Source organism: Oncorhynchus kisutch, unplaced genomic scaffold (assembly GCF_002021735.2).
Source record: "Oncorhynchus kisutch isolate 150728-3 unplaced genomic scaffold, Okis_V2 scaffold1786, whole genome shotgun sequence".
Lineage (NCBI taxonomy): Eukaryota > Metazoa > Chordata > Actinopteri > Salmoniformes > Salmonidae > Oncorhynchus > Oncorhynchus kisutch.
Genome location: NW_022263731.1, coordinates 21,449 through 42,612, shown reverse-complemented (window position 1 = coordinate 42,612; position 21,164 = coordinate 21,449). Strand labels below are relative to the sequence as shown.

Below are 21,164 nucleotides of genomic sequence, written 5' to 3'. Positions count from 1 at the left end.
ATCCTGTCTAGCAGCTCTACGGACAACTCCTTCAACCTCATGGCCTTTTGCTGACATGCACTGTAAACTGTGGGACCTTATCTAGACAGGTGTGCGCCTTTCCAAATAAACTCGAATCAAGTTGTAGAAACAACGATGATCAATGGAAACAGGATGCAAGCACCTGAGCTCAATTTCGAGTCTCATAGCAAAAAAGGTCTGAATACTAAAAGTTATTTTTTTTTTAATGGTTTTCACTTTGTCATTATGAGATATTGTGTGTAGATTGATGAGGAAATGTTTTTAATTAATACATTTTAGAATAAGGTTGGAACATAAAATGTGGAAAACGTGAAGGGGTCTGAATAAAATGAATTGTAAATACTGTAGTGTCATTTTGGAGTCACTTGTAAATAAGAATATAATATGCTTCTAAACACATCTACATTAATGTGGATTATAGCATGATAACGGAGTCCTGAATGAACTGTAAATAACAATTAGTGAGAAAGTTAGATGCACAAATATCATACCCCCACTAAAATGCTAACCTCCCCTGTTAATGTAATGGTGAGAGGTTAGCATGTCCTGGGGTATGGTATAAAATGCTAACCACCCCTGTTAATGTAATGGTGAGAAGTTAGCATGTCTTGGGGGTATTATATAAAATGCTAACCTCCCCTGTTATTGTGTGGTGAGAGGTTGGCATGTCAAGAAGGCATGATATTTGTGCGACTAACTTTCTCAAATCATTATTCACGATTCATTCAGGACTATCTGTAATCATATTAGCATCCACATGAATGTATAAGTCTCTAGAAACATATTCTATTCTCACTTACAAAAGTGCCTCCAAAGTGACAATACATTACTTACCATGAATTTATATTTGGCACAAACTCATCTGGAACACAAACAAAACAAACAGCAAATGCATCCACCAAATTTGTTGTCACAAGCTTAATGCAATCATTTCAAGCTAGGAATATGGACCCAAATATCATACTTTTGACTACCTTAATACACATAAGTGAATTAGTCCTACTATTTTTGTTACCCTAAAACAGGGAGGACTATGTACAATAAGTGCTGTAATTTCTAAACGGTTCACCTGATATGGATGAAAATACCCTCAAATTAAAGCTAACAGTCCGCACTTTAACCTCAGAGTCATTTGATCATTTCAATGGGACAGGGACAAAACAAAAAATTGTCACTTTCCCAATACTTTTGGAGCTCATTGTAAAAATGTTGAGTGCTGCTGTACACTGTAGTGGGCCCAGCTCTGTACCACCCAGTTGGAGTGATCTAGGGCACAGAATTAAGAGAGACAATCTAAATGGGTGAGCGGACTCACTTGTTGAGCGACGAGGGGAGCGATGAGTCCGAGAGCATGCCGGTCTCTGAGGGCACGCCCACCCCTCCTCCGGCCATGTTCATGTTAGTGCCTGGGAGAGAACACAGCCAACCAGAGGCAGCATTACCACCAAAACAGTGACCGATACCCTCACTATACCACTTCAACTCATCACACGAGACCCTTATACAGAGAACTATACCAAAATGATTTAACGAGTCAACCAATCAAACAAACCAATCATTGGTTTTAAATAACTATTTCATGTGTCTGGGATTTCATCCTCTGGGATTTCAAATTGTGCATATTTGCAAACCCAAAATTTAATTGGGTTGATTCAGTTGAATCAATCGTATGCATCTATCAACCCATTTTTACATTTATAATTGATTCCTTCAGCAGATGCTCTTATCCTATTGTCCTCAAGTGCTTTACAGTAACCTAGCCTAAAACTCCAATGAGACCAAGCAACATTCTTACCTAGTGCATTGATGGAGCGTAGCTGCTGCCCTCCCTGGGCTGTGTTCTGTCCTCCAGGTCCTCCCTGTCCCTGAGCAGGGGACTGGTTACCATAGGGCAGGCCCAGGGCAGCGTAGGCCCGCTGCATGGAACTGGGGTCGATGTGCCCGCTGCTGACCCCACCACTGTTCATGGAGGAACCCGGGGAGCTGCCGGGAGGGCCTGTGCCCACCGTGGCATTGATGGCACTCTGCAGGCTGGCGCCGGGCGAACCCAGCATGGCTGGAGAGAGAGAGGAGACATTTTTGAAACATTCAAAGAGAAACCTTATTGCTTTGGCAATACAATAACTTTTGTATCAAATTGAAGAGGGTGGTGGGTGGAGAGGGAGATGAGTAATTATGAACACAACTGCACATAACCCACCAATCTCCCCCAGTTTTCAAACAGAACTACAGTTAGGACTTGGGCCTATGTTAATAAATCACTAGTATGCCCTTCCAGAGAAGGTCTGCCGTATGTTACGTTTGATGAAAAGCAATCTACTGATTGGCAAAGATTAAGTCAATTATTTCTCTCATAGAAGTCATGAAAAACTCAAGTTGTTAAACAAAGCAAAATTGTAAAGCCTACATTTTTTATGATCTAAAATAATATTTATCTGTTTCCACCCAAAGATCCTACTACTGCTCTATTCCTCACTGTATGTTGATCTGTGACCAGCAGAGAGAATATGCAGGTTGCCTCTGTGGGGGATTTAAATCGGTCACCGGTTTTCTGGCCAATCAGAGAGATTTCTCCCCCTGAGCTCCTCCCCCACAGATAGAAACTCCGGAGCCCCTCCCCCAGGGTGTCAGATTACAGGCCCAGCATTCTACAGGAATCCTTCACAGCCAGCACAGAGCGAGCCAGCACAGAACAAGCACAGAGCACAGCTAGGGATACGGCTGCAGGTGGCGCCACTGAAAACTTCACTCACTCGCTCTAGGGTTCTATGCTCTCAGCTCAGCATGCTTCTCTGTTGACAATTCAGTTACATTGTAAAAAAATTAAAAAAATATGAACTTACATACAAGCCCTTAATCAACAATGTAAGCCTTTCACTGTAAGGTCTACACTTGTTGTATTCGGCGCATGTGACTAATTCAATTATATTTACATCGCAAATCATTTATAGCTCAAGTGTGTTATAGTGTGGAATGCATCTGTTGTAAATTAAATGTGTCAGTTTTTGTATCTATGCCTACAATATGTAAATACATTTAAATTAAATGCAGTTTTTGTATCTGTGCCTACAATATGTATATACATTTAAATGAAATGTAATGTGGCAGATGTAATACTGAGACAGATTTCTGTATGAAAACTGGCTGAGGGGCGACAACAACCGGTTTATCTACAGTGCGTTCGGAAAGTATTCAGACCCCTGTACTTTTTTCACATGTTGTTACTTTACAGCATTAACTCAATCTACAGACAATACCCGCATCCTTGAAATGTTCCTACAACTTGATTGGAGTCCACCTTTAGTAAATTCAATTGATTGGACAAGATTTGGAAAGGCAAACACCTGTCTATATAAAGTCCCACAGTTGACAGTGCACGTCAGAGCAAGAATTGTCCGTAGAGCTCTGACAAGATTGTGTCGAGACACAGATCTGGGGAAGGTTACCAAAAACATTCAGCAGCATCGATGGTCCCCAAGAACACAGGGGCCTCCATTATGCTTAAATGGAAGAAGTTTGGAACCACCAAGACTCTTCCTAGAGCTGGCCGCCTGGCCAAACTGAGCAATCTGGGAAGAAGGGTCTTGTTCAGGGAGGTGACCGATGGTCTCTCTGACAGAGCTCCAGAGTTCCTCTGTGGAGATGGGAGAACCTTCCAGAAGGACAACCATCTCTGCAGCACTCCACCAATCAGGCCTTTATAGTCGATTGGCCAAACGGAAGCCACTCCTCAGTAAAAGGCACATAACAGCCCACTTGGAGTTTGCCAAAAGGCACCCAAAGGACTCTCAGACCATGAGATTATCTGTAGCCATTATCTCTTTGGCCCGAATGCCAAGCGCCACATCTTGAGGAAACCAGGCACAACTCATCACTTGGAAAATACCATCCCTACAATGAAGCATGGTGGTGGCAGCATCATGCTGTGGGGATGTTTTTCCAGCGGTAGGGACTGGAAGACTAGTCAGAATGGAGGGAAAGATGAACAGCGCAAAGTACAGAGATCCTTGATGAAAACCTGCTCCAGATCGCTCAGGACCTCAGACTGGGGCGACGGTTCGCCTTCCAACAGGACAACGACCCTACGCACACAGCCAAGACAACGCAGGAGTGGCTTCAGGACAATTTTCTGAATGTCCTTGAGTGGCCCAGCCAGAGTCCGGACTTGAATCCGATCAAATATCTCTGGACAGACCTGTAAATAGCTGTGCAGCGACACTCCCCATACAACAAGACAGCACTTGAGAAGATCTGCAGAGAATGGGAGAAACATCCCAAATACAGGTGTGCGAAGCTTGTAGCGTCATACCCAAGAAGACCAGGCTGTAATCGCTGCCAAAGGTATTTCAACAAAGTACTGAATAAAAGGGTCTGAATACTTATGTAAATACTATATTTCTATTATGTTTTTAAAATACATTTGCAAAAATGACGGGATACAGAGTGTAGATTGATGAGGAACCAAAACAATTGAATCAATTTTAGGATATGGCTCTAACGTAACCAAATGTAGAAAAGGGGTTCTGAATACCTTCCGAATGCACTGTATCTACTTGAATGGCTATGCTAATGCCAAAACACCTATATGGGAGGATATTACACAAAACCCAACATTACACACACACACGTGTGATGGACTACGGGTCCTAGGGTAAAACAACAGGTACTCACGCTGCTGGTTCCTTTTGTCGCTGGCGTTCTTCAGCGGCAGGCAGACGGGACAGTCATGCCGCGTGCAGTTCTTCCAGTGAGAAATTATCTGTCTGGACGACGCACAGTGAGCCACTGAGGGGATAGAAGGATAAGAGAGGGGGAGGAAGAGAGAGGGAGGGGGGGAGGAGGGAGAGAATGATGAATGAGAGAAATGAAAGAGATTGAATGAATGAAAGACAGAAAAAGAGCAAGAAAGATGAGGGATGACAGAGAAGGCAAAGAGTCATTGAAAAACACATACAGTAGCTATGACAAGATGACCACTTCCTGTCCAAGACACCATATAAGCTGGGCAAATAAACACCCGGGCACATAAAACATGCTTTTGCCCAGTAAATCACAGAGCCAAAGAAAAAACAACAGAAATCAAAAGTTAGTAACTATTCCAAGCCTAATGTGACTGTTGCCTAATGGGCCCTGTGGACTAACAGAAAGGTACCATTGTGTTCACACAGTCAGATAATTGCTGTAATAGATTTGATTTAGACCCAGGGAATGGAAGTAAATAGTTGTGATTGCTCAGGAGGAAGACTCCAATAACAGCATGATTAGGGGCTTTAGAGACCCACGGTGGTGAACATCCTACTGATATCAATGCATTAACTTAAGTGGAAGTTAACATTCATCCCTTCAAGAGTATAAAAGAGGTCATTCTACTCCTGCTAACATCAAATAAGTCTCATCCCAGAGTTTATATTACTTAAAGAAAAGCCTCAAGTATTTGAGTTATCATTAATAATTAGGGCTAGGGTTTATTTTCCTGAATTTCTGCCTGACTGACGTGCCCAAAGTAAACGGCCTGTTACTCAGGCCCAGAAGCCAGGATATGCATATAAGTAGCATTGGATAGAAAACACTGATGTTTGTAGAAATGTTAAAATAATGTATGCAACTATAACACAACTGATATGGTACTGGAAAATCTAAAGAAAAACCAACCATAATTATTATTATTTTTATGTCCCAGGCTCTTACAATGGAAAGCTATGGGTCCTATGCAATTCTAGCTCCCAGATTTCAATTCCTATGGCTTCCACTAGATGTCAACTGTCTTTGTTCAAGGTTTCAGGCTTGTTTCTTACAAAATGAGTAAGAATTAGGAGTTTTAGCACAAAGAGTCTCAGTGGAAAATCAATTTGTTTGCGCGAGACAGAGGACACGCGCCTGCCAATTTCACTTTTCTATTGAAAACTTCTTTCCGTATGAAAAATTATAGTTTATTTACATTTTAGCGTACCTGAGGAATATAGAGAAACGTAGTTTGACTTGTCTGAACAAACTTTATCGGTAGCTCTTTGGATTCCTTTGTCTGTTGAAAGAGTGGAGTTGCATGTTGAAAGAGTGGATTACTGAAATCGATGGCGCCAACTAAACAGACCTTTTGGGATATAAAGAAGGATTTTATCTAACAAAACAACCATTCAGGTTGTAGCTGGGACCCTTGGGATTGCAAACAGAGGAAGATTTTCAAAAGTAAGTGATTTATTTAATTGCCATTTGTGATTTCATGAAGCCTGTGCTGGTTGAAAAATATGTTGTGGGGCATCGTCCTCAAACAATTGCATGGTATGCTTTCGCTGTAAACCAATAGTAAATCGGACAATGCAGTTAGATTAACAAGAATTTAAGCTTTTAAATGATATAAGATACTTGTACGTTCATAAATGTTTAATATTACGATTATTTATTTGAATTGCTAACGGGCTATCCCACAGGGCTATTCGGTACGTGAGATATTACACCACAAAATGTTAAAACAAATACAAAATTGGAACCGGCAAACCCAAACAACAAGAAATTTTAAACAAATAATCACTAATATAAGCCATTTTAAAAACACGTAAACAGCACAACCCAACTAAAACCGGATGAGACTAAGAACATCATATATCCTCATTTGACCCCATAGCCATTAAAACACATTACCAATATGACTGGCACCTCAGGGGTTAAAAGTCAGAGGCCATCGACCTAGAGACACCCTTTAATGTCCAGAGCAGCACGGGGCGGGAGGAAAGCGCCGTAGCCACCCAGACAGACAGACTCAGCGTGGAGACAAAAGCCACTCGAGTATTTACATTAGGCCTAAGCACCCAGACAGGCTTTTAAAACAAGCCTCGGGATTAATAGCTGCTGGTGTCCTCACTATTAATATAGGCTGGAGCGGGATTTCAGTCAGTCACCGGGGCAAACAGGAGGGAGGGAATGGAAGACAATGGTTCTTTCCAAATGAATCTTTCCTCAATTCTGCAAATCCTCTCTTCACTTCCTCCTCAAAACACAGAGAAGGTCAGATGGCAGGGAGCTTCAACCTTCTCCTCCAATACGGTTGAGAAGTAGTTGAGCAGATAGGATGCCAGGAATAGCAGAAGAGCAGAAAGACCAATTCAGATGGAGCCATGGAGAAGGAGGAGAGAGGGGCTTTGGACACAGCAGCACAGAGAAAGGTAACCAACTTGACTTCTTACATTAAATGGTGTAAAGCTGATATCCCGTTGGACATTAACAAGTGTGTGTTCAATCATATTCACACAGTCCCCCAACACTTAACCAGCAACCAACACCACAACCCCCCTTCCCCAGACACTCACCCTGGCAGGACTTGCCGGCCTGGCAGTGGGTCATGTGGTTGAGGACGTTCTTCATGGTGCGGCAGTGTGGCAGGGCGCAGGCCCGCACCTCCCCATTGGCCTGCTCCCGCCGCTGGCACTTGTGGGCGTGGAGCAGCAGGACCAGCTGTTGCTGGATGAGCTTGCGCTTCTCTGGGTCGGCCGTGTGGCTCGCCGTCGCTGCAGACACCCCACCGCCAGGGACCATGGAGGATACCTGCTGCATCTGGGCCTTGGGAGGGAAACGCAACAAATAAGTGAGGCAGACTGGATTTATTTGAAACTTAGCTTGAACCCAATTACTTGAATTGGAACTGGGTTGCTTGAATTGGATCCCTGAACCATTTATATTGAAATGGAATCACCCAATCCCTGTAATTAAGCCTACTTATACAAGTACATTACTTTCACAATTTGAAAAAGAAAAGCTGATCTACAACGCATTTATGCCGAGATCAACTGGGTGAGGTTTGATTAGGGAGAAAGAGGGAAAACATTTGTGTGAGAAAGACAAAGAGTGGCGGGGGAAGAGTGGTGAACAGAGAAAGAACGATTCCCAGACAGAATAATGGGAGGCAGCCAGTGAATGAATCAAAAAGAAAGCCCTCCCCCAAAAAGGCCTGGTAAACATCCAACTATTTCACATAAGACTCCATTAACCTTTAACCAAAATAGAAACACAACTATTTCCTCTGTAATGAGTTCATTAGGCCCTTTTCCTGTTCCTGGGAGAGAGATTTGCATGCAGTATTTACTCAGTGCCTTGAAAGAGACCCCTCTCTTTTTCTCTTCCTCTTTCCCTCATTCTCTCTCTCTGTACAACAATATTCTGAGTGGAGTGCCTTTTAACAAATGTTTCCCCCTTCAAACAATCTCTCCTTCTGCATTCCAGGCCTGGTTTTTGGAGATGGAAGAGAAATGTGTCAGAATAATTGTTCCAATACCATGGCATTGGGAACTGCAGCGTTATTCAAAGTCAATGCAGAGACTAATGGACTTCAGAAGAGTTGTCACTACGTGAGACTAAATCTGAAAGGATTTGATAGGCAGGGGGTAATTTTCATCGTATTGCTTCAACCAATCCTCTCAAAGTACGTAGGATCTAGGGGTCAATGATAGGGGTTTTAGAGACCAGTCCTCTAACTAGGGCCTAATCTAATCTCTTCAGTGTTCAAACATCTGAAAGGACTAGGTAGGTGTGCACATTAATATGATGATGGCTTCACTTAACTCTGATAAACTGAATGGAGATTCCAACATATATTTTGTATAGTCAGTACTTTCATATGTGAGAACACCAAGAGGGTAGGGGCAAGGTAACAAGTCTGAAACACAAAGGCATGGGGACCACATCAGATCTGAGAGCTGATTTTTGTGGCCCCCGGACAGCTATCGGATTCCAACTGTTTAAGGGGGCGAGACGAAGAGGCTCGAGATCCAAATGGAAACAGATCTTTCCCAGAACCCTCCGTTTAGGTCATCGTGTAAACTTACCACAGGTTTGCGTTTCTCCTTTTCTACAAAGTTGGAGGAACTTACCAGGTTTGGCATGCTGCTGGCCCCTTTCAGGTCACTGGGGAAGGGGGGCAGGCTGTTGGCCCCTTTCAGGTCACTGGGGAAGGGGGGCAGGCTGTTGGCAAGGGCTGCCTTGTTCCGGAGCTGCTGCTGGGCGTTCACCCCCATCTGCTGCTGGGCCCCGCCTTGACCGTACTGCTGCCCAAAAGGACTGCCAGCCATACCCATCTACAGAGAGACAAGGGATTAGGACCATCTGAGGTGAACCAGGTCTCTGTTCATGAGTTTCAAAATGGGTCAAGAAGGACCAGGACAATGTATGATTTGGGACTGTAAAACCGTGAAACTAACCTATTGGGTTCAAATTAAATTGGGCCCCAACACTGCAAAGCCCAGCCACAGGTTTCCCTACTGCACACAATACCAAAGAGCCTGGTGTTTTAGCACTGATTCTGTGGGGATTGTCTAGAAGGGGACAATGACGTGCAATGGCGGGTCTAGCGGTTGACATCTGTCTCTCCGTGGTTGAGATAAGAGGAAGTGGCCCCTGTTACAAGGCCTCCCCAAATCACGCCATCTCTCAACCACAACATGTGATAGTAAACAAGGGAGCACCTAAACCTAACACAGGCTAGGTATAGATATGAATATGTCTTACAAATTACTTGTAGATGATTATACATGTCGGATCTTGTGGACGAGCTCATTGAAATGGATGAAAATAGGAGAGAGCGGTCAGATGCAGTGTGACTTATGTCAACAGGTCTTTGTCCCCCCCCCCATCGTTATAACTGCCAAACGCAAAATCAGGCAAATAAGGAAACAGTGGTATGAAAGAAACATTTACCCATGAGTGGCTGCCAAATCCCATCCATTTATCTATCCATCTACCATCATTAAACTTCCTTGACTAGCTTTTCAATATGAGTTCAACACATAAAAGACACTATTTCAGAGCCAATGGGTGGTGCAAGATCTGCTGCAGGCATGGAGACTTGTTTTTCCCCCCACATCAATCTGCACACAATACCCCAAAATGACAAAGCAAAAACAGGTTTAGATTGAAAGATCACATTTACAAAAGTATTCAGACCCTTTACTCCGTACTTTGTTGAAGCACCTTTGGCAGCGATTTCAGCCGTTGCGTCTTCTTGGGTAAAACTACAAACTTGGCACACCTGTATTTTTCACAGATGATTTATCGGGTTCAAGTTCAGGCCACTCAAGGACATTAAGAGACTGTCCCAAAGCCACTCCTGCGTTGTCTTGGCTGTGTGCTTAGAGTCATTGGAAGGTGAACCTTCGACCCAGTCTGAGGTCCTGAGCACTCTGGAGCAGGTTTCATCAAGGATCTCGCTGTACTTTGTTCCATTAATCTTTTCCTCAACCCTGACTAGTCTCCCAGTCCCTGCCGCTGAAAAACATCCCCACAGCATGATGCTGCCACCAACATGCTTCACCGTAGGGATGGTGCCCGGTTTCCTCCAGACGTGACGCTTGGCATTCAGGCCAAAGAGTTCAAACTTGGTTTCATCAGACCAGAGAATCTTGTTCCTAATGATCTGAGAGTCCTTTAGGTGCCTTTTCCCAAGCGGGCTGTCATGTGCCTTTTACAGAGGAGTGGGTTCCGTTTGGCCACTCTACCATAAAGGCCTGATGGAGTGGTGGAGTGCTGCAGAGAATGTTGTCCTTCTGGAAGGTTCTCCCATCTCCACAGAGAAACTCTGGAGCTCTGTCAGAGTGACCATCAGGTTCTTGGTCACCTCCCTGACCAAGGCCCTTCTCCCCCAATTGCTCAGTTTGGCCGGGCGACCAGATCTCGGAAGAGTCTTGGTGGTTCCAAACTTCTTCCATTTAAGAATTTTTTTTGGTACCCTTCCCCAGATCTGTGCCTCGACACAATCCTGTCAGAGCTCTACGGACAATTCCTTCAACCGCATTACTTGGTTTATGCTCTGACATGCACTGTCAACTGTGGGACCTTATATAGACAGGTATTTGCCTTTCCAAATCATGTCCAATCAATTCAATTTACCACAGGCGGCCTCCAATCAAGTTGTAGAAACATCTCAAGGATGATCAAAGGAAACAGGATGCACCTGAACTCAATTTCAAGTCTATTAGCAAAGGGTCTGAATTCTTATGTAAATATAAATACATTTTCTAAAATTTTGAAAAACTTTTTTCGCATTGTCATTATGGGGTATTGTGTGTAGATTGATGAAGAAAAACATTTGAATCAATTTTAGAATAAGGCTGTAACGTAACAAAATGTGGAAAAGGGGAAGGGGTTTGAATACTTTACACATGGACTGTACATCATTTGTATTCCCCATTCACCCTCTGAATGACACACATACACAATCCATGTCTCAATTGTCTTAAGGCTTAAACATCCTTCTTTAACCTGTCTCCTCCCCTTCATCTACACTGATTGAAGTGGATTTAACAAGTGACATCAATAAAGGATCATAGCTTTCACCTGGATTCACCTGTTCAGTCGATGTCATGGAAAGAGCAGGCATTCTTAATGTTTTGTCAGTCTTCAAGTGCCAATCAGCAGTTGCTACATCCATTTTTGGACTTTATGATATGTACCCAATAAATACCTCACTAGCTTACAATGTCGTACCCCATCAGAACCCAAAATATAAGCTTGTTTTACCCCAATGTTTGTAAACAAATTAAATGTAAACAAACACTGTTTACCTGCAAATCATGGTTAAAACTATACTTGTGATATGAAAGAGTCGTTGCATCCATAGCTCTGTCTTTGAATTGCCCAATCCCTCAGCGTTTTACCGAAACAGGGGCGAGGAGATCATTTGTTATCGTTTTAACTGCTGATTGCCACTTCAGTATGTTGGATGACTAGCAATCGAGCATAATGACCTAATCCCCATTTCTAGTCCATCCCTCTCCTGGTGTGCATGTGTACACAGCCCTGCCTGCTCTGCTCTAGCAGCATGCTCCTCTACTGTGCTCCGCTGTGCTTAGTGTTGCGAGGAGGAGGCTCTCCCGCCGTTGTCAGCGCTCCAGCAGACAGATGAAAGAGCCGGAGACCAGCAGCAGTGTAGCCACGCTCAACAGCTGAGCTCTAGTCTGCCCCACCCCCTACATACAGTGGAGCTCTGACGTGCCGACTTCCTCTCTGCCTCACGTTCACTATAGTCTCCCACAAACAAACAGTCTCACGCGCCTGGGCTAGCACAGGCACGCACACGCTTACTGAATGGCTGACACACTTCAAGCTTGAACTTTTTACACGCAGGCCAACTCTAGACTGGCTCTCCCTCTAGCTCCGACACATACTCCTTCCTACCTGAACTGTTATTTAGCACATCTTCCATAGTCACAACATGTGGAAACGGCCTCTGAAATAGTCGCTTTCCCCCCTCTCCATCCTTCGCTCCTCCTCCTTTCTCTCCTTCCACACACACATCCCCTTAACATGATTTACAGCTCCATTATGAGCCAAGGGGCCAGGGAGGGCCAGCACACACACACAATTGGAAGAGAAAGAAGAAAATAAGGAGAAAGAAAAAAGAATGAAGGTAAACTAGACGGAGGAAGAGAATGTTAGAGGGACAGCGAGAGAGAAAGAGGACTCACGGAGAATGAATGAGAAAGAAAACAAAATAGAGAATGAGAGTTCACATGCCCTATGCCAAACCAGGGGTGTACCGCTTGAATTTCTTTGAATGGCATTGGTAGCAGTACTGTAGCTAACGGAAACAACGACAGACCTGAGAGTATACCAGGTTGTGGTTGTCTCATGGCCAGACCACAAACCCAAAGGCTCTTTTAGGTGCAACCAGTGCCACCATTGCAGAACTATCGCACAGGAAAAGTCTTCTGTTGACAGCTTCTAAAATTGATTATTACGCACTTCATTAAGTGTAAAACCACTCATGTCATCTACAGATTGGAATGTCCACAGTGCAAGGTGTTCTACATTGGACGGACAAAGAGACGCCTTCAAGACCGCTTAGCGGAACACAAGTACGCCATACGGGTAGGCAATGAAGACGACCCCATGGCAAGGCACTACAAGTCCTTACACCATGGCAACCCTGCCTCCCTACAAGTTGTGGGTATTGATCATGTTCCGGCCTCAATTAGAAAAGGGGACCATCTTAAACAGCTAAACCAAAGGGAAAGTTTTGGGATTTACAAACTACAGGCCACTAAGTACCCTGGTTTAAATGAAGATATGGATTTACAAACTACATGCCACTAAGTACCCTGGTTTAAATTAAGATATGGATTTACAAATTACATGCCACTAAGTACCCTGGTTTAAATGAAGATATGGATTTACAAACTACATGCCACTAAGTACCCTGGTTTAAATGAAGATATGGATTTACAAACTACATGCCACTAAGTACCCTGGTTTAAATGAAGATAAGGATTTACAAATTACAGGCCACTAAGTACCCTGGTTTAAATGAAGATATGGATTTACAAATTACAGGCCACTAAGTACCCTGGTTTAAATGAAGATATGGATTTACAAACTACAGGCCACTAAGTACCCTGGTTTAAATGAAGATATGGATTTACAAACTACATGCCACTAAGTACCCTGGTTTAAATGAAGATATGGATTTACAAACTACATGCCACTAAGTACTCTGGTTTAAATGAAGATATGGATTTACAAATTACAGGCCACTAAGTACCCTGGTTTAAATGAAGATATAGATTTACAAATTACATGCCACTAAGTACCCTGGTTTAAATGAAGATATGGATTTACAAATTACATGCCACTAAGTACCCTGGTTTAAATGAAGATATGGATTTCTCACCTTTCCTGTAGGGTTCTGAGAGGTCAATTTTCTTTCTAGTGGACATTTTGCTCTATTGCCCTCAGCTATGTTTAGACTGTTGTCCATGTTTGCTGTGTTCCAGTGTACTATGGAATAGACAGCTCTCCTATTCTTGACACTTTGCCCAGTCACATTTAAGGTTAGAACTACGCTTCTTGCTTGGAGTTGAATTCTTTCAAGTATTTCACTTTTTAATGTGTATAGTAAAACTTACTAGATGTTGTCCAATGAATTCTGAAAACACTCCCCCTTCAAATCAGAGCTGACTGGAAAAGCTGTTCAAAAGAGGATATTATCATTTCTCTGTACTCCCTGAGGAAGACCATGCAGAGGAAATGCGTCAGAGTTATTAAACGTAGTTTCCATTGAACATGCCATACAGATAAAGGCATTTTAATTCATTATATGAAGTGCCTTGGTCCTCCTTGTTTTTTGATGACCAATGTACCCCTTTAACCTCTCTGCGCACCGAACCAGTTAGCGGGATTAAATTCGACAGCATACGGTGATCGCTACAAAAATAGTCATATTAAACATTCATGAAAATACAAGTGTTTCACATGGGTCGAAAGCCTAGAATCTTGCTAATCCAACTGCGTTGTCAGATTTAAAAAATGATTTACTGCAAAATAATACGATGCGATTATCTGAGGATAGAGCCCCATATAAAACAACTATTTCAACCAGCACAGGCGTAACAAAATCACAAACTGCAATAAAATGAATTGTTTACCTTTGACGATCTTCCTCTGTTTGCAATCCCAATGCTCATTGTTACACAATGAATGGTATTTTATTTGATCAAATCAATTTTTATGGCTTAACACAAAACATTTTGTGAACCGCGTGTGTTGTGAATTCCGTCTCATTCCATTTGACGACACATTCGATGTAAATACACACACAAAACATGACTTTTCCAGTCATGTTTGGTTTCATTGCAATCAATCAACTGTTTGTAACAACCAAACCTGATGGGTCATTTCGCGGGACATATTGACTGAAAGAAACCGATTTGAAGACAACAAGTCATGACATCATTGTGCACCAATGATATGACCGCTGTTTCGTTGATTGACTATTTTAACCCAATGACCACTGATCATCTTGAAATCTAGCTGGGTAGATAGCCAATGAGCTGAGGTAAACGGCAATATGTAATGTTTATGTGTTGGAAGACCAACCCATGTAGTAAACTCCGGTGTAAAGAGGGTCATTCGCCATTGAAGTTTCATACCGGAAGGAGCAACGCATGTTACGCACAGCATTGTTTTGGTAAAGCGCATCTTCAGCGGTTTATATATCAATCAGTATGGCGACTAAGTCAGGGAAAGCTAAATCGGAGTCTAGATATACAGATGTACACACAATTTTAGAAGAAATTGATCGGGAAAATGAGATTGTTGTAGGACGATTCATTTTAGCGATTCCCAAATGGAGGAATATTTTTTGAACGGAGAGGACATAATTTTGGACTGGTAAGTATCTCATGCCAATGCAGTTGTTTGAAATTAATAATATAAAATATTATTTGTGAAATTAAATAGCCTATTTGAGGCTGTTGAGGGGAGGGCAGGCCCACAACAATGGCCAAATTGAAATGGAGACAGTAGATACAGCTGCTCTGTTGTAATATAATAAATAGAGTAGATCTAGATGGTCTGTCATAATATAATAGACAGTAGATCTAGCTGAAATGTCATATTATAAAAGACAGTAGATCTAGCAGGTCATAATATATTCAACCTTATGTTCCCTGTACTTTATATATATCTGTTTATTATACCTGTTGATACAGGGCTCATATGTGAAACTATTCTAACTGAACATTTTCTTTCACAGTGACACTGACTCCGAATGGGAGCCCCCAGTGCCAAGGTGTCCATCCCCCACTGAAGCTGGTTCATCCAGCTCCTGCCACAAGTGGTGTTCATCTGCCCAAATGTATTTCTGCAGGCATGGATGTGCCTCAGGGCCAAAAGGGCACAGTATGGAGGCGTCGCTGTGTTCTTCACTAAATTAAGTCCCCCATCACCTGCACCACAAGCTTGGTGACCCTCTGCTTTACAGCAGAAAGAGACTGCTGTGGCACCTGGCATCAGCAGCACAATATTGTGTAGAGGACTGAGGGTCTTCCAAGTATTGAAAGTGTTATTTTGTAAATGTATTTTTTTTAAATGTTTTTTCTCCATTTGGGGGGGGTTAGAATACCATTTTGGTATTTTGTATATAGTTATTCCATTCAAAATGTATAACTTCACCAATTTGGCCACTTGGGTACATTTGGGCTACTTGTGTGGGACACCTAGGTGACTTCATGATAAATGTCATGTAGCATACTCATTTTGGAAGTTATCATTCTGACACTTTGCACAAGTACTGTTGCCCTCTTATATCTTTCACTGAAATTGTTCCCATCATCCTATCTGAATGTTTGTTTTGTCTTGTTCATTTTAAAGATGGTACAACAATAAAAATGAAAAAACGTATGGTTTTTTTCATTGTTTTATCTAAACCAGATCGATTGTGTTATATTCTCCTACATTCAATTCACATTTACAAACTTCAGAGTGTTTTCTTTTAAATGAAATCAAGAACATGCATATCCTTGGTTCTGTGCCTGAGCTACAGGCAGTTAGATTTGGCTATGTCTTCAGGCGGAAATTTAAAAAAGTAGGGGGGTAGCTCTAAGATATTAACCAAAGAGCACCTTTTGTCTTCCAAAATCTACTATTGTGTACCTTAGCAGCACCTCCCTTCCCCCTCATTTTACTAGAAGTTGTCTCATGTTGTTGTGCCTACTGAACCGTCCTACTGATTCGCACAGACCACCACATCTCTGTGAATGTCAACAGTAGGTGTACTCTAGCTAGCGGGGGTGCTGTATGTAAAGCACGTCTGCTCATCAAGGTGGGGATTAATTATATTTCAATTCAGGAAGTACACTGAAATTACTTTTCTCTTCAATTACAAACATTTGGAATGAGGATTTTTGTTTGGTCTACTGTCTGAATGAATGGAATTGACCCCTAACCTGCTTCTGATTCAGACAGATACTAAGAACGCTGGGCTGACACTCTGGTGTCTGCCACACTTCAGCAGCATGCGTTAGTCTTGTGGCAGCTGTGCAATGTCAATACTGCCAGAGCCAGCTCTTTTATCTAGCAACCACAGCCTAACCAACGTACCATGGCATGTACACACTATCCTCCACGGCTTGAAATCACTCTTTCTCCTGGCAGTAGGTTAGATGGTGAAGATACACCCAGAGTTGACCCTGCTACTGTTGCTGGGGCCTAACTATGGAAGACATGTTGTTACTCCCTGTCAGTACTGTGTAAGAAAGCAACACCAGACAGTCACGTGTGTCAGCGAGCCCGGGGGTTTGTTTTATGTGGTGACGGCCTGCATGTGTCGAGTCTGTATGAACTAGCAAGCTGGTTTCCCCGTAGTTTCCTGTCAAGCCACAACAGTAGCAGAGAAAACCCGTAGACATCCCTGAAACTACTACACACTTTTCACAAATCAACAGATAGCATAGAAAGACGAGCTCTTTCTCAGACTTGTCATCAGTACGTTTCTGCAAAGGAAACAATCTCCCTTCACCCACCTATATCCACATTCCAAAACAACTCGAAGCAGGTAAATAGTAGGCCTAAGTCTATGGGATATTAATGAAATACCAAGCTATAATCAAGTTACAGGCCTAACCATAGAATTCAAATTAAATATATTCATATGGGCCTCTCTCTCCATGCTTTAGCCTCAGCCTTACCTACAAGCGAGACAGGCGGGGGAACACCTATACACCCAATACACTGACCTCAGAGCAGACAGCAGGCTGACTCCAGTTGCTCCAACCAGCTAGCCAAGCAAGGGAATCCAGTAGATAACGTTAGCATTGATCCGCTATGGAGAACTCTGACTACAGTAGCTATAAGAAAAATCCCGTTATTGGAAAAAACTGTTCGGAGGTCAGCCTGTGCTCCTAACATGCTATGAAAGGTCACTTCTGCTGTCCTGGAGGGATGTATTCAACACCCCAGCTGGGTGTCCTGTTCCTCCAAAAATCCCAGGGTAAGATTACAGATGGATGTGCATATGGTGGGTGGGAGACAAGGATGCATCAGAGAGAGAGAGAGACCCAACAGATGCATGTGTACATGTACTGACCAACAGGGATTATAGCGCTCAATCGGTACAAGAACAATGCACACTCACACTGAGCAGGGAATCCCTGTTCCAAACAGAGACATGACTTTGAATCTCATAGCTCAACAGTGATATGAGCAGGGATACCAGAGCTGTACCGACAATTCTGTCACCAAACCAACAACAAGCTTCCTATCTGGACAGACAGATGTACTGATGCAAAGCACGCATGAAACAGACAGCCATGATGCCATGAACGAGCCATTTAGAAAGCTTTGCTCCCAGAGCACGGGAAGACTGTGGGACACAGTAAAGCAAGGACATCATTTCCCACTCCCATCGGTGTCAAGCCTGGATGAATAGAATGAAATAAAAGGTCAATATACAGTAGTACCAGTCAAAAGTTTGGACACAACTTCTCTTTATTTGTACCATTTCCTACATTGTGGAATAATAGTGAAGACATCAAAACTATGAATTCATGTAGTAACCAAAAATTATTTTATATTTGACATTATTCTAAGTAGCCACCCTTTGCCTTGATGACAGCTTTGCACACTCTGGCATTCTGTCAACCAGCTTCATGAGGTAGTCACTTGGAATGCATTTCAGTTAACAGATTTGCCTTGTTAAAAGTTAATGTTTGAGCCCATCGGTTGTTGTGACATGGTGGGAGTGGTATACAGAAGATAGCCCATATTATGGCAAGTACAGCTCAAATAAGCAAAGAGAAATGACAGTCTATCATTACTTTCAGACAGAAAATTAAGAACTTTGAAAGCTTCTTCAAGTGCAGTCGCAAAAACCCTCAAGCGCAATGATGAAACGGTCTCTCATGAGGACCGCCACAGGAAAGGACAATGCAGAGTTCTCTGCAGCAGAGGATAAATTAATTTGAGTTACCAGCCTCAGAAATTGCAGCCCAAATAAATGCTTCACAGAGTTAAAGTAACAGACATCTTAACAACTGTTCAGAGGAGACTGCATGAATCAGGCCTTCATGGTCGAGTTGCTGCAAAGAAACCACTACTAACAGACACCAATAAGAAAAGGAGACTTGCTTGGGCCAAGAAACACAAGCAGTGAACATTACACCGGTGGAAATATGTCCTTTGGTCTGATGAGTCCAATTTTTGGTTCCAATAGCCGTGTCTTTGTGAGATGCAGAGTAGATTAACGGGTTATCTCCACATGTGTGGTTCTCAACATGAAGCACGGAGGTGGTGGTGTGATGGTGCTTTGCTGGTGACACTGTCAGTGATTTATTTAGAATTCAAGGCACACATAACCAACATGGCTACCTCAGCATTCTGCAGCGATACGCCATCCCATCTGGTTTGCGCTTAGTGGGACTATCATTTGTTTTTCAACAGGACATTGAGCAAACACACCGCCAGGCTGTGTAAGGGCTATTTGACCAAAAAGAAGAGCAATTGAGTGCTGCATCAGATGACCTGGCCTCCACAATCACCCGACCTAAACACCAATTGAGATGGTTTGGGATGAGTTGGACCGCAGAGTGAAGGAAAAGCAGCCAACAAGTGCTCAGCATAAGTGGGAACTCCTTCAAGACAGTTGAAAAAGCATTCCAGGTGAAGCTGGTTGAGAGAATGCCAAGAGTGTGCAAAAGCTGTCATCAAGGCAAAGGTTGGCTACTTTGAAGAATCTCAAATATTAAGTATATTTTGATTTGTTTAACACTTTCTTGTTTACTAGATGATTCCATGTGTTATTTCATAGTTTTGATGTCTTCATTATTATTCTTTAGTAAAAATAAAGAAAAACCCTCAAATGAGTAAATGTGTCCAAACTTGACAGGTACTGTATATATAAATGACCAATGCATTTACTCCAGTTTTACAATCACAAATCATAGGCCATGGCAATGAGTTTTCCTGACCAGACTAGTCAAAACCCTCAGTCCCGAGTGAAGCCAGACAGTAAACAGACAGTACATGCACCAACACTCACCTTATTCATGTTGCTAGCCTGCTGGGCGTTCATGGCGTTGTGAGCTCCCATCTGTCCTCCTCCCTGAGCCAGAGTCTCAGCCAGCACACTGCTGCCTCCCGGCCCCACGCCCCCGGCAGCACCCTGCATGGCCTGGACCTGGTACTGCTGCAGCCCCAGCCTGCCCCGTCCTGCCGGCCCCAGGGCCCCGTTCATCACCTGGCCCGGCATCCCGTGTCCATGGCTGTTCATCATAGCCTGGTTGAAGCCCGCCATGGAGCCGTTGCCTTGTTGTCCACTGGCGGGGCTTCCTTTCTGGGCTTGGTTGGGCGAGCCCTGGCCCATGGGGACTTTCCCCATCATGGGGCCCATGCCACCGGACCCAGCACCGCCCGCTCTCAGGAGCTCAGACAGCTGCTTGTGTTTGGCGGCAGCATCAGGGACCATGGAGCCCAGGCCCCGGGGACCTCCTCCAGGCACTCCTCCCCCCCCACCAGGGGCACCGTTGGAGGGCATGCCCATCAGGCCACCCAGGTCCCCGTTGGGGATCAGCTCGTCTGGGAGGTCATTCTCCAGGTCGAACAGCGACACCAGGTCTAATGGGAGAAAAATGTAGTTTAGAAGGCGTGGTTTCTACACCTGTTCTCTCAGTAACTTTCAGTCATGATTTGTCTGTTGTGCTTGTTTGACAAGAAACTGTCCAAAGGAAAAAACACTCATACAAATGAACAAATTACCATCAAACGATTTCTACACTACAAACACCTTCTGTTCCTGTCATACTCCAACCGGGCAGAAGCATTGCTTTGCAAAAAAAATAAGACTGCAGTGTCAAGAATTGTTGCTGTCAACATTAAAAAGAAGGGAAAGTCCCCACAGAACAGAATAGTATCCAATTCACAGATAGTCAAAACGGCAGTCAGAGTGAGATAAAGGCTTAGGCCAGTTTACCATCAGCCTGCTGGACTGTTAGCGTGGCTGTCAAAAGTTACCAATTGTCCAAATATAGGAACAGAACACACCACAACCGACACACACACACACAACCTACACAGACCTACAGAGACCGACACACACACACACAACCGACACACACACACACAATATCTACACACACACAATATCTACACACACACACACACACACACACACAATATCTACACACACACACACACACACACACACACAATATCTACACACACACACACACAATCTACACACACACACAATCTACACACACACACAATCTACACACACACACAATATCTACACACACACACACACAATCTACACACACACACAATATCTACACACACACACAATATCTACACACACACACACACACAATATCTACACACAATCTACAATC

General features: G+C 43.3%; 1 protein-coding gene across 1 annotated transcript; it reads right to left on the bottom strand.

Moving 5' to 3' along the window:
• Positions 1-1,336: 1,336 nt before the first annotated feature.
• LOC109877236 (CREB-binding protein) lies at positions 1,337-20,846 on the bottom strand (the record flags this gene model as incomplete). The annotated part of the gene is given in 6 exon segments (XM_031819020.1): positions 1,337-1,427; positions 1,817-2,077; positions 4,693-4,806; positions 7,326-7,575; positions 8,883-9,086; positions 19,817-20,846. Coding segments are annotated over 6 exon segments (1,421 nt in total), but the record flags the coding sequence as incomplete, so codon positions are not given.
• Positions 20,847-21,164: the final 318 nt, after the last annotated feature.